A 14,769-nucleotide genomic window follows, 5' to 3' on the forward strand; every position below is an offset into this window, starting at 1 on the left:
TACGAGGTGATCGCTGGTCGGCGCGGATTCAGTGGGCCAAAGAGCCTGTTTATAAAGTCTGAGGTCCAAAATTAATGTTGGATTTTCCTTCACATCAAGGTGGAATAAGAACAATCCGGACCAGTACGCTCTTCAGTACACGGATGGGATACAGAGCTACATCACAGAGACGGTGAGGGACTGTGCATGTGTCCATGGAGATGACAGGGACAGGTGGCTGTGGGGATTTGGGCCTTGCTGATGTGCTGGGGAGACCTCCCCCTGAGTGGTGTTGGTCTCAAGGTGTTGATCTCAAGGTGTCCTCTGTTGCAACCACAACATACGGACAAAGTGCCGCTGTTCAAGAAGGGGAAGGCATCAGTGTGGAGATGATGCTCTTCATTGACACATTCTCTCAGCACGTGGCCAAGGGAAACTGTGCAGAGTGTGGAGATAACATGATTGTTCCCCTTGGAGGAGAGATTCTGTTGGGCTTTCCCTCATTTTATGTGGCTTTATTTCTAAGGGCAATTATTTCTAAAGGGGGGGAGGGGGGGGGGGGGGGGAGAGTCAATGCACCAAGGGCACATAATTCATTCAATTGGGATAAGACTGAAGAGGGTGGCCTAGTGGTAGAGTTGCAGCCTTATAGCTCCAGAGACCCGGGTTTGATCCTGACTACGGGTGCTGTCTGTATGGAGTTTGTACGTTCTCCCTGCGACTACGTGCGTTTTTTCCCGATGCTTTGGTTTCCTTCCACTTGACAAAGACGTAGAGGCTTGTAGGTTGATTGGCTTCTATAAATTGGCCCTAGTGTGTAAGATAGTGTTAGTGTACTGGGTTATTGCTGATCAGCGTGACGTTGGTGGGCCGAAGAGGCTGTTTCCACATTGTATCTCTATAAAGTCTAAAGTGTAAAGGAAGGGAGAGCACTTTTTTACAGTGAGCCAACCTGAAAAGATGGTGCGAGCAAAATCAAGGATGACTTGTGAAAGGTTACTGAATAAAGACTGGGAAATGAGCAGTGTTACAGGATGGTGGGACAATATCTGGGGAGGCTAAGTCTAAAGTTGTGACGGTCAGGGCTAATAAGGTTTTCCTGCTCCCCCCCCCTCTCCACCACCCCCCTGCCCCCTTCTCTCCATATGGAAAACAGTCTCTGGGCCAGACTCTCGTGCCTGCAATTGGCTCCTGTGTGCGTACAGTCCAACATGTGTTGGCCTGTGTGCTGAACAGTGATAGTGATGCAGAAACAGACAGTTACTGAACTATCTCTCCAGAAACCCCCACTGAGAGGCCACCATGTGTAATGGGATGAGGACAACACAGGGCTGTCTCACAGCGCCAGAGACCCAGGTTCGATCCTGACCTCCAGTGCCGTCTGTGTGGGGTTTGCACGTTCTCCCTGTGACCACATGGGTTTCCCTCGGGTGCTCTGGTTTCCGCCCGCATCCCAAAGATGTGGAGGTTGGTAGGTTAGTTGGCCTAGGTTAGTTAGTAAATTAGTCCTTGTGTGTAGGTGAGTCGTAGTGGTTGGGAATGTGGGGGGAATGGGTTAAGGGGAAAATTATTTGGGGGTGGACTGAATGACTTCCTATACAGTAAAGAAATGTTGAAGATGTGAAATATGGAGTCCTTGCCTGGACTACCACTTATCCCAGTCCAAAGGCATTTCTGGTACCACTGTGGATCTGGATCTGTGGATCTCCTGAGGGAAGGGACGGGACAGTACGGGGAAATGTGTGGATTTTTCTCTCGGACTGTTGCCCACTGACTTTCTTCCTGACTCGTTACAGAATCGTCATGAAATTAAGAACGGAAGCATTCTGCGTTTGGCCACAGCCCCGGTAAGTTCCTCCCCGTTAGTGCACAGGTAGATTTGTCCCCTTCAGTACGGGGCCCTGACAATGGTCTTGCCACTGGCCAAACCCTTCCTGTAAGAAGGTACACAAAATTGCTGGAGAAACTCAGCGGGTGCAGCAGCATCTATGGAGCGAAGAAAATAGGCGACGTTTCGGGCCGAAACCCTTCTTCAGACTGGAGAAGACCCTTCCTGTAAGAAGACTGGGGTAGGCTGGTGGCTTTGCTTTGGGTCAAAGCCCATCCCATGGGTTTATTGGGAATGGGCCTGCATGCCAGCGTTTCATGTATATGAGACACGTGTTGCTGTGTGTCTGTCCTTGTACACACAGACACGTGTATATGTGCACATGTATTGTCGTGTGTCTGTCCGTGTACACATAGGCACATGTTTATGCACCAGTGTGTTGTCATGCGTGTGTGTGTGTCCGTGCTGTTCTCCCTGTGACCCTGTATGTTTCCCTCAGCTGCTCTGGTTTCCACCTACATCCCAAAGACGTACGAGGTAGTGGGTTAATTTTACCACTGTTGTGGATAAATGGCAAAAGGAACAAAGATTTGATGGGCATATGAGAGTGAATAAATTGTAGGAGCATGGAGAAGTAAGTGGACTAATGAGGTTGTCCTATACGGAAGTTGACATTGACTGTGAGCAGAATGGCCTCATAGAGTCATAAAGTCATACAGTGGGAAAACAGGCCCATTGGCCCAACTAACCCATGCCGACCAACATGCCACATCTACACTAGTCCCAGCTGCCTGCATTTGGCCCACACCCCTCAAAACCTATTCTATCCAAGTACTAGTCTTAATGTTTCTTAAATATTGTGATAGTACCTGCCTCAACTGTCTCCTCTGGCAGCTCATACCTACCTTTGTGTAAAACCGTTACCCCTCAGGTTTCCATTAAATCTTCTCTATTCCCCTCCTCTGGGTAAAAGACTCTGTACATTTACCCCGTCTGTTCTGCCTTCTGTCATCTCAAGTAAGATTTACACCATTGAGTGCCTGGACCCTAAACTCTGCTAATCCTCATTACCCCTCTCCTTCGCTAATCTTGGTGGAGTGTCCATTATCGTGCTGTAGTGCACTGTGATTGTTCACCAGGCTAAGGGACCTGTATAAACAGAAGCTGTTCTCCGAACCCGTCAAACACCAGCTCACATCAAGAGCCGGCCTCCAGCACGGCCTCGAGTGCGTCTCCTGGTGTACAACACAGGTACTGCACCTCTGCACCGTCAGCAGAAAACCCCCTACAATAGTGCTTTTACTCATCGTGGTTAAGAGGTATTGCACATTCTCTAAATGGCAGGACAGAGAATTGGGTGGAGTATAATAAAACCCAACACGTGACTGAGAGATTACCAGAGAAGGAAATATTAAAACTCATCAGAAACATGAAAATAGATATGCAGAGGTCCAAAAAATACAAACATTTCAAAAACATTACAGATGTAGCATTTTTCTGATGGATTCCACGTCAGAAATGTAGAATCCTCACAGGAGGGGGAGGATATTGGGAGAGATTACTTTCTACACAGTGGGTTGCTGGCACGTTGAGTATCCCAATGAATTTGCATTTGAGTTTAGTTTATTGTCTCGTGTACCAAGGTACAGTGAAAAGCTTTTGTTGCATGCTAACAATTCAGTGGAAAGACAATACATCACTACAATTGAGGCATTCACAATGTACAGATAAGTGATAAAGGGAATAATGTTTAGTACCAGTTAAAGTCAGTAAAGTCCGATCAAAGATAGTCCGAGGGTCTCCAATTCAGGTAGATAGTAGTTCAGGACTGCTCTCTAGTTGTGGTAGGATGGTTCAGTTGCCTGATAACAGCGGGGAAGAAACTCTCCATGAATTATACATCGACTGTGGTGTGTGAACTGGGATAACTTTTTAAAGGAAAGCCAGTAAATTACAAGAAGAATGAACTGAAAGCTTAAGAAGTCAGTCCAGGAAAATGGCATGTGTCTGTGTGTGGTGCATCAAAGCTTTTCTGCGTGTGTGTCTCAGGCAGCAGGCATGTACAGACTTGGTCACTGAGCACTTTGTGTCTCCTGCACCGTGCAGTAAGATGAGGACTGCTGTTACCCCAGCACCACTTAACTGCACGAGCCCCAGAACCCTCAACATCCAAAAACCTATTGATCTCCATCTTGTATGTACTCAGTGACTGAGGGCCCACACCTCTCTTGGGCAGAGAATTCCAAAACTTCACCACATATTGGATGAAAATCATCTCTGTCCGAAATGGTTGACTCCTTATTTTCAAGAGGTGAAGCAAATTCTATACACTCTCGCCACCAAGGCAGTGTCCCTGTCAAACCTAACAGTACAGCAAGGAACAGGCCCTTCGGCCCACTGTGTTTGTGCAGAACCTCTCGCTCTTCTATCTTCTGGAGAAGATGGGCTTAATTTGTTTATGGACAAGCTCACCATCCAAGAATCAATTGGTGAGAGTGCACTGTCTGTTTGACAAGTGTACCGAGACTAGGCCTGTGTACAATGCCAGAGCCCTATGATATGTTCCGGTCACTCGACCCACTACCTCTACACTGAGCATGCTTCCACTGTGGCACTTTGCACCAAATGTGACAGGGAGATAGATGGTGTCAAGCCAGACGGCAGCTCAACCAAGCTGGGCAGGGACATGAAGCCATTTAAAAAATCAAATTCGGTAAATAGTTCTTCTTCTTTGACATAGAAACATGTTCAAGTCCTGGACACAGGGAGGACTAAGTTTCTGCACTTGCTTCCAAGACCCTTTTAAAGAAGGTTTGCTTGAGTAGTAATAGCTTCAAATGTTTCACTGATTCATTCAATGGAAATGCATGTCAGGAGCTTGCCCTTATGCAGATTAAGATCATCTTTTCCAAAAGTTGGAAAAGTGCGAGATGTGGCGCAAATCTCCGTGGGCCTGTTGCTGTGCTATACTGTTCAACGTTCTGTCATGGAAATGGCAGCATTTCTTGCCAATCCCTAAAAGATGGCAATGAAAAACTAAAAGATAGAGAGAAGGAAAAATTAGAGGTTGTGATAAAACGTGCCAGAAATAAACTATATTGTAAAAGCTCCTGTTGATTGAGGTGTAAGTAACATGAAAATCTTGCTTGCAGCAACATCAGAGTCAGATGACACACAAAACATAAATTATACCTAAATTACAGGCAGCGAAAAGAAAAAGTGTGCAAAATTAAAAACAAGACGCAATGCAAATCACAGCGAGAAAACAATTAGAAGAAAGTGCCAGGTCAAAAGTTATTGGGGAAAGTAAAAGGATATGGTGCAGGAGTGGACAGAGTGGTTTGGACAGAAGAGTGGCCAAGTGGCTACGCTCATTGGTGTCAAACCCTCTGTCATGTTGAGAACATGTTGAAAATTTAGCAGCGACCAGAGAGACGCTACGACTTTATGCGCGACTGAGGAGATTACTCCCGGCAACCACCAGCGAACATGTGGCGACAAACTAGTCGCCTGTAGTTGCCTAAAAAATTGCCTAAGTGGGACAGGCCCATTACCACACAAGGGGCAGGTTGTCTCACGAGGAAAGGTAGGACAGGTGAGGCTTGTATCTGCTGGAGTCAGAAGAGTGAGAAGGGATTGCTTGATATATATGAGTTCCTGAGGGGATTTTGACAAGAGGGAAGTGAACCAGGGGTGACGTCTTTAAAAATAAGGAGTAAATTTAAGGCAACAATGAGGCTTTTTTTTTCTCTTGGGGGAAGTGAGCCTTTGAAACCCTCTTCCTCAGAGACTTGTGGAAGCAGCATATTTAAATGTTATGAAGGCGGAGGGGGAGAACAGTTACCGAGATTGGGTGGGAATGTTCATGTCATAGGAGCAGAATTAGGCCATTCAGCCCATCAAGTCTACTCTGCCATTCAATCAAGGCTGATCGATCTCTCTCAACATCATTCTCCTGCCTTTGCCCATAACCCCTGACTGAGGGCAGTTAAACATGTGGACACCTCAGATATGTCTACTCTGATTGAAAGTTTGTGTCTGCCCACCGCATCCTTGTTGCTCAGTCGGGACTCTGCCACAACTACGTTGGACTACATTGCAGCAATCAAATCACGTCATGCAACACAGAAACAATCCTTACAGCCCACTGTTTGCACTGATGCCATGCTCTTCCCATTTCATTTCCCACATTCCCATGAATGCCCCAGATTCACTGGCATGTCTCTTTCCCGGTTCCAGAGTCGAGAGGCGGAGAATCTGTCCACGGGGATCCAGAGTGGCAACTATGACGTGCGCTTTGAGTCGCTGAAGGGGCTGGCAGTCCTCTCCAAGGACATCACCTTTGCCCAGGAGTTCATCAGCAAGGACGGCATTGCAGCGCTGGTCCGCATTGTGGAGAACGGCAATGAGTAAGTAGAGGGCTGGGCAAGGCTTGAGTCAGAGAGTGGTGCATCTGTGGAATTCTTAGCCACAGAAGGCCAAGTCAATGGATTTTCTTAATGCAGAGATAGATAGATATTGTTGATTAGTATGGGTGTCAAGGGTTATGGGGGAGAAGGCAGGAGAATAGGGTTAGATGGATCAGCCTTGATAGAATGGCATAGACTTGATGGGTCGAATGGCCTAATTCTGCTCCTATCACTTACGATCTTATGGCAACACATAAAGGCACACTTCATACCCCAAAGACATGGACCGTGACAGTCTACATCTACTAGGACCCAGCCCCTCAATAGATCTCAGAACCCCTATAACCTTGACCCCTAAAGGTCCCAAGAGAGGGAAAATGTCCTGATGCCCACAAACAGATACCCCAGCCCCACTTGAGCAGCCTAATCACACCAAGCATGTGCCATCTGTAAGATACACTGCCGTCAGTCACCCAGGCAGCAGCTCCCAAACCCACCGCCTGCACACTAAGAATGTCAAGGACAGCAGGTGCATGGGCACCACCACCAGCTAGTCAATGCAAGGCTCTATGCTGCTTCACCAGCCCAACTTCCCCTTCATCCCAAAGCCCAAAGATGCTCAATCTGCCCCAACAAACAGTCCCCTATCTATACTTCAGATAAGTTCAAATGCATTGGACCACCAATCTGTGTGTAACTGATCCCAACCTAACATCCCACATGATACTCTGTCAACAACATCTTTCAAACTAAGTGATATTTGGCACAAACTCTCCATTCTGTGGACAATGGAGTAACTCAGTGTGTTAGGCAGCATCTCTGGTGAACATGGATAGGTGACGTTAGGGTCAGGATCTTGAAGAGGGGTGCGAGGGGAGGGAAATAAATCTGGGAAAGATGAGAGGCAAGACAAAGTGTGGGTTCCCCTCCCTACAATCTGACTGAACAAGGGTCCCGACCCGAAACGTCGCCTTTTCGTCTTCTCCAGAGATGCTGCCTGACCCGCAGAGTTTTAGAGATACAGCGTGGAAACAGGACATTCGGCCCACTGAGTCCGCGCCGGCCAGCGATCCTACACACGAGGGAGTAGGGAGAGGTGCATGTGGAGCACAAATGCTAACTAGACTAGTGGGCTAAATGGCCTGGTACAGTTCACACTATTATTTCACTCATGAGGAAGTTAAAAGGATGTGGGCATGAACCGAGTTCCCACGAATGGCTGTCTTTCCTGAACCTCAAAACAATCCCAAGGGATTGGGCACAGCTTCCCGACACTTGTCGTCTCTCCTGAAATCACCTGCGCACAACCTACCCTCAGGTGCAACTATCTACCCTCCTGTGGTAACTGTAGTCTGTTCCAGTTAACAGGAGACACACAAGACTGCAGATAGTGGAATCTGGAGGGGGAAAAAACCAAATCTGAAGGAACACAGCAGGTCAGGCAGCATCCGTGGGGGCAGAGAAATGGTCGACGTTTCATGTCAGCACCCTGGGTTCGGACTGAAGTAGTGCATGAAAAGTGTGACCACCAGAACTCTGGACATCAATGCTGAGCTTGTTTTGCAAGGCAGGGTACTCGGATAGCCAGCCGTCGATGGGCCGAGTAGCCTATTTGCTTCTGTTGCTAGAGAACTGGCACAGATGAGGAATTGAGGCCAGCATAGATCAGCAAGGATCATATTGAATGGTCTATAGAGCAGGTATGAGGGCCGAATGGCCTACCCTTGCTCGTATGTTTAAGGTCAGCTTTAGGTGCTGGGGTTGGCTCAGGCACACCCCACTATGGGTAAGAAGAATGGAGAAACAAGGAACTGCAGATGCTGGTTTACAGACACAAATTGCTGGATTAACTAAACGGGTCAGGCAGCATCTTTGGAGAACATGGATAGGTGATGTTTCGGGTCGGGTTGCTTCTTCAGACTGATTGTGGTGGAGGATTGGGGGGGGGGGGGAAGCTGTAAGGGAGGAGGACGGAACTCTCTCAGTGATGGCCACACTTCTAATGTACACACACAGGTTGGGTCGTGTATGATCTTAATGGAAATACATGTTTGTTATGGCGCCGCTGGTAGAGTCGCTGTCTCACAGCTCCAACGTCCCGGGTTCAATCCTTACATCGGGTGTTGTCTGTGTGGAGTTTGCACGTTCTCCGTGACCACATGCATATCTGGTTTCCTCCCACACCACAAAGATGTGCAGGTTGCTAAGTGGATTGGGCCGGTGTAAATTTCCCCTCATGTGTAAGTCAGTGGTGGAAACTAGGAGGTGTGGATGAGAACATGGGATTAATAAAGGATGTAAATTAGACATGGAGACAATGTAGGATTGACGGAGGATATAAATGAATGTAAATGGGTGGTGAATGGTCGGCATGGACCCAGTGGGCCGAATGGCCTGTTTCTATGCTGTATGACTATGACACCTTCCACTCTCTCAGGGGCTGCCAGCTCCTCTACCTCGGCCATTTTGTTTGGCTCTGAGGCACAGAGTAACTGCGGGAGAGTTTTTCTGACTACTTTCTGTGTCTTCCAGCACGGGTGAGAGTTTGGCGCACACTCTGAATGCATTCATAGAGCTCATGGAACACGGTGTCGTCTCCTGGGAAACCCTCACCCCCGTCTTCATTAAGAAGGTTAGTCCACAGCTTGAAACTCAAAGAACCGCAGATGCTGAAAATCTGACATAAAAGCCGAAAGATGTTGGAAATACTCAGCAAGCCTGGCAGCGTGTGTGGAGAGAGAAACAGAGTTAACCTTTCAAGTCAAAGATCTTTCATCAGTCGCCAGCTTCCTGTGACATGGGGATATCGTTGGCTGCTATCAGGCCTGGTCACCTGGACCTCTGAACCCATATTGGTTTCACTGGGGAAACAGCCAAGTTCTGGTGGAGCTCAGAGGGTCAGGGAGCATTTGTTGAGGGAAACGGACGGGCAACGTTTTGGTTCAGGCTTCTTCAGTCTGATGGAGGAGAGGGGAGAAAACTGGTGGAGACGGGTGGAGACAGGACCAAAACAGGCGAGTGATGGGTGGAGACTGGTGAGGAGGGATGAGTGGCAGGTGGGTGAAATGATAAATCCAGAGGCGAAATGGAGATAAAAAGGTGCCCGGTAGAGAACGAAGAGGAGGACTGAAATGTAAAGCTGGAGGGAGGGATATAGGTTCAAGGGGAAAGGGGGGGGGGGGGGGGGGATAAAAGATAAATTGGTGACTCGCAATTGGGAGGGGTGGGCGATGAGCAGAGGAAGAGAGGAAAGGAACAAGGTGAGCGTGTGCATTGTGTGGGGGAGGTGAGAAGGAGGGGTCAGGGTTTTTGTTTGAAATTGGAAAATTCAAAGGTCAATAAAGAAACAAAGTGCTGGAATACCTGTGGATGAGGCAAGATCTCTGGAGAACATGGATAGGTGATGTTTTGGGTCGGGACCCTTTTTCACACTGATTGTGGGGGGTGTGGAAGGGGAAAAGAAAGCTGGAAGAGAGGAGGGGCAGGACAAATCCTGGCAAGTGGGTTACCATCACCAATCCATGTTCTCCAGAGATGCTGCCTGACTCGCTGAGTTACTCCAGCACTTTGTGTAGTTTATTGTACACCAGCACCTGCGGTCGCTTGTTTCCACTCAAAGTTCATACAGTTGGGTTGTAAGCTACCCATCGGTATATATGAGATGCTGCTCCTCCAGTTTGCATGAGGTCTCACTCTGGCAGTGGATGAGGCCCAGGACAGAAAGGACAGTATGGGAAAGGGAAGGGGATTTGAAATGGTTAGCAACCGGGAAAGCTAGCCGGCTTTGGTGGACAGAGCACAGGTTTTGCTGGGTTAGTCTGGCTGCGTCGGCTTTGAGGGAGAGAATGGGCAGCCGGATTGTCCGGTGTACATATGGAGATCCATTTTACTAGCTGGTAGCACTCCAGCAACTGCACCACCTGCTCTGATGATAAGGCATTGTGTTGCTAGTTGGTGCTGCATTGGAAGTCCTTGGTCTGACCCATGGTCCTGACACCGGATGGATTATCACATACACAGGAGACCTGGGGTGGACATTATTCCCGATGAGCAAATTGGGAAGTTTAATTAATCAGGGGGGCATCAAAACCAAACTTCATCCCTCATCAAATGGTGAAGGTGGAGTGACACTGGGGGGGGAGGGGGGGGCGGGGGTCAGTGTTGGGGTCACTCTCCTAGTCATCAGATGTTTGGCTGGGAATACAGTGAGCGGAAGCAAAGAAAAGCGAGTGAAAGGGTAGCGTGCGCTGTGCTTTGGCACTGTGACCTTTGGCCTTAGGCTCTGACCTTCTGTGTACACGTGTAGATTGCAGGCTTTGTGAACAAGTCGGCCATGGACGCGTCGATCCAGCAGTTATCTCTGGCCATCCTGGAGAGTATGGTGCTCAGCAGCAGCTACCTGTTTCAGCTGGTGAAGAACGAGGTGCCCCTGGACAGGCTCATCTCTCACCTCCAAGTGTAAGTGGCAGCCAGTCAAACCAGCGCTCCCTCCCCCATTGTCTGCGGGAACCCTGCACAACTTCCCCAAACACAAGATAACTCATTCAGGCACAAGTTCCGGCTTCCGGGCAATGGCGAGGACAGCTATGTGTGGGGGCTTTCCATCTGTAGGGGCCGGTAGCAATGGCTGTGGTCTGGGGAAAGGTTTTGTTGATGGCTGCCCAGTGCTTTGTGAAGAGGCAGAGGGGCACAAAATGTTGCCTTGTACGCATAGAAATAAGGGCACAGGATGTGTGATTGTTCTCTGGTAGCTTCCAGAAGCAGCACTCTGGAGATAATTCAAACCAAGGTCTGTTGATGGCCACCAGTCTTGCACTATCTTCTAAAGCACACTTGGCCTTAATGTGCCATGGAACCAGGCCCACACCTCAGTCCAGTGGCTTCCAGTGATGGTCGTGAGAATGAAGGTTAGCCCCTGCCCTCTGTAACATGGAGGACTCCTTCCTCTCCTCTCGTACAGTTAGGCAACACGACATGCTGTTCCTGATTGCATTTGCACCATGTTCTCTTCTGTAAACAGTGCTGCACCTGATTCTGTTTGGATATACTGTTCACCATCACACAGTATCCTTCTCCCACCCTTTCCCCATCCTTACCTATGCAGCAGTAACGCAGACAGGCGGGTAGAGTTGCTGCCTTTTAGCGCCAGAGGTTCGGGGTTCGATTCTGACTATGGGTGCTGTCTTTATGGAGTTTGTACGTTCTCCCTGTGACCTGCATGGATTTTCCCTGGGTGCATCGGTTTCAAAGACGTACAGGTTTGTAGGCTAATTGGCTTGATAAAATTGTAAAACTGTCCCATGTGTGTGTAGGATAGTGTTAGGGTGCGGGGATCGTTGGTCGGCACAGATTCAGTGGGCCAAAGGGCCGGTTTCCACACTGTTTCTCTAAACTAAATTAAACTGAACTGATCCGAGAACCACCCTGCCCAGTTTCCACCCGGAATTATTTTGAGCTGGGAGCTATGGATGGGATAGAGTCGTACAGCATGGAAACAGGTTCATCAACAAACTTGTCCATGCCGACCAAGATGTCCCAACTACACTAGTCTGACCTGCCTGCGTTTGGCCCATGCCCCATAAACCTTTCCTATCCATGTACCTATCCACATGATTTTTAAATATTGTTGTAGTATCTGTCTCAACTATCTTCTCTGGCAGCTTGTTTCATATACCTACCATCCTCTGTAAAAACAAAAAGTTGGCCCTCAGGTTCTTATTAACTCTTATTTCCCCCCCCCCTCACCTTAAACTTGTTTTTTGATTCCCCTATTCTGGTATCTATTCCTCTCATGATCTTATACACCTCTATTAGATCACCCCTCATCCTCCCGCACTCCATGGAATAGAACTCTCCCTACAACTCAGGCCCTCAGGCCCTCGACCTCTCCCTACAACTCAGGCCCTCAAATGCTGACAACATTCTCGTAAATCATCCCTGCACCATTTCCAGCAACGTCTTTCCTATCAGGGTGATCAAACTGAACGCAATATTCTAAATGTGGCCTCACCAACATCTTATACACTCTCTCTCTCTCAGGAAGCACGAATGAAATCCAAGACAAAAGCCACTCCTGGAATTGTGGGACTCCCATCTAGCAAGCCCCCTGATTCCAAGCAGCCGATTAAATCCTTCAACACAGAGATCCGTAGAGACACCTATAGATTGGGGGTCGGGAAGGGAATGGCTGAATCTCAGGCTCTGACTCCTCTTGTGTTATTTGCACTGAATGGAGACAGGTCACTTGCCCCAACAGGTCTGTTCAAAGCCTACACTTCTGAGTCATATCCTAACCTCAACAGACCCTCCTTTCCAGTGCTGAACCAGCTTTTCCTGAAAGGCATTGTTTTCCACCAGTATGATAGATGGCAATCCAATCCACATGAGAGTCATAGAGGTCTACAGCATAGAAACAGGCCCTTCGGCCCACTGCGTCTATCATGCCCAACTATACTAATCCCATTTGCTTGATTTAATTCCATTTCCTTCCACGTCCTGCTCATTTACGAACCAATCCAGAGGCCTCTGAAATGCTGTTGCTGTTCCTGCCTCCACCACCTCTTCTGGCAGCTCATTCCAGATGCCAGCTGATGCCAAATATGTGAAGCATTTAACTGTTAGATCCCCTTCAAACCTCCTGCTCACCTGAATCCTCGGCCCTCCAATTTTAGACATCTTCACCGTGCTTGCAATAGCTGAGGTTCACTGGCTGCATGATGTTGGGTATCTGCTTATTGAGCACTGCTCTCACACCTCCACTTATTGATGGTGACCTCTGCCCTCTGGCGGCGACCTCTGCCCTCTGGCGGCGACCTCTGCCCTCTGGCGGCGACCTCTGCCCTCTGGCAATCTCTGCTCGTTGGTTGAGCTCGTTGTCTCCTCTCTTCCATCACAGGACAAACCAGATGATCCAGACGAAAGCAATGGCGCTGATCATAGCCCTGCTCCTCAGCTCCAACGACGATGAGAGGAAGGTACCTTTTCAATCTCTCGTACTGGAAGCAATGCTAACTAACCCTCATGCGCTCCATGACAGAAGCTATAACATGACACGGTCTAGCTCTGTACAGTCAATAACAGTGTGAGCAATGTCACACCACGACTGTCACATAGAGTCCTCCGCAAGGTGACAGATGTTTATAGGATTGGTATTTATTCAGTATTGTCACCAGTACCGAGATACAGTGGAAATACTTTGTTTGAGTGCAAAGAAAAACGTGGACATGGAATAACCACAGTTATTAACATTCATTGGCGACTTATCCATTATCCTCGCTCCAGGGATATTTTAATTAATTCTTTAAACGTGAACAAGTAGTATATCCCACGTATTTTTATTGGACATGGTGAATATATTTCTTTTTATTTCTGTCAGGAAACAATGGAGTTTCTCATTAAAAGAAACCTGAGGCAATATGTCTTCAAGGTAAGGCACTTGCATTGACCAAAACCCGGGCAGGCCACTCGGTGGGGATTGGACAAGCTTTATGGAGGGAGGTGGGGATTGGCCAGACCCTTTGGATGGAAGGTGGGGATTGGGCAGGTCTTTTGGAGGGAAGTTGGGGATTGGACAAGTCATTTAGAGGAAAGCTGGGGATTGGACAGATCCTTCAGAGAGGAAGGTGGTGGTTGGACAAACTAATGGGAATATAACATGGACATTAAGCGGAGATGAATTGTTAATCTGATAGTTTAGTCTGAGGGTTAATGGATTTTAGTTGTATCCTGCCCCCTGTCCTCTGGAAGCTTGGATGATCTTCCATTATTATTGGAGAGTTAGGGCTGCTCCTTTAACGAATGGCAAACAGCACCATGCCATTTGTGGGGTTTTGATCATCAAAACTAAACTAAACCAACTTTATTGAAAGAGGGATGTGCTGTGTTTTATGACAGAACATTATCCTGAGTTCCTCCACCATGAGAGACGAGATGGCCCATTACTTGTACGTCCTGCAGTCCGTTTCCCTCAACCTCCTGGAGCCCAGGATGAAGATCCCAATGGACCCCTACAACCAGGTAAACTGTGACCTCACCTGGAACAGGGAGCTAGGTGACGACTTCATTAGCATGGTGCGAACACCTGCAGGGGGCAAAGTTGGTAGTTGATGTAAGGACACAAGCCACTTGGCCCAACAGATTGATGCCAGCCACGGATGCCTTGTCACTGTCCTTCACAGCTGATTTTCTGCTAAAGAGCCAAAGAAGCTGCAGACATTAGTGCAAAGAAAACTGCAGATGCTGTAACTCTGCCATAAAAATACAAAAATGCTGGAAGCACTTATTAAGTTAGGTGGCATCTGTGGCCAGAGAAACCAAAACAAAATCTCAGGTTAAAGATGTTTTTATTAGAAAAGTTAGAAATCAAACATGTTTTAGGGTGGCACAGTGACGCAGCAGTAGAGTTGCTGTCTTACAGTGCTAGAGACCCAGGTTCAATCCTGACAAAGGGTGCTGTTTGTATGGAGTTTGTACGTGCTCCCTGTGATCACGTGGGTTTTCTCCGTGTGCTCTGGTTTCCTCCCACATTCCAAAGATACGCAGGTTTGTAGGTTA

At 48.0% G+C, this 14,769-nt stretch overlaps 1 protein-coding gene across 2 annotated transcripts in view; it reads left to right on the forward strand.

Moving 5' to 3' along the window:
• Positions 1 to 14,769, forward strand: part of LOC116982684 (engulfment and cell motility protein 3-like) — a 91,019-nt gene that overhangs the window by 39,775 nt on the left and 36,475 nt on the right. For both annotated transcript variants that reach the window (XM_033036039.1, XM_033036040.1), the window contains 8 exons: positions 100 to 172; positions 1,776 to 1,826; positions 6,047 to 6,216; positions 8,749 to 8,848; positions 10,523 to 10,674; positions 13,112 to 13,190; positions 13,592 to 13,642; positions 14,110 to 14,232. In XM_033036039.1, the coding sequence (XP_032891930.1) occupies positions 100 to 172; positions 1,776 to 1,826; positions 6,047 to 6,216; positions 8,749 to 8,848; positions 10,523 to 10,674; positions 13,112 to 13,190; positions 13,592 to 13,642; positions 14,110 to 14,232 (799 nt within the window). The remainder of the gene's footprint in view (positions 1 to 99; positions 173 to 1,775; positions 1,827 to 6,046; positions 6,217 to 8,748; positions 8,849 to 10,522; positions 10,675 to 13,111; positions 13,191 to 13,591; positions 13,643 to 14,109; positions 14,233 to 14,769) is intronic.

This window comes from Amblyraja radiata, chromosome 17, assembly GCF_010909765.2.
Source record: "Amblyraja radiata isolate CabotCenter1 chromosome 17, sAmbRad1.1.pri, whole genome shotgun sequence".
Taxonomy (NCBI): domain Eukaryota; kingdom Metazoa; phylum Chordata; class Chondrichthyes; order Rajiformes; family Rajidae; genus Amblyraja; species Amblyraja radiata.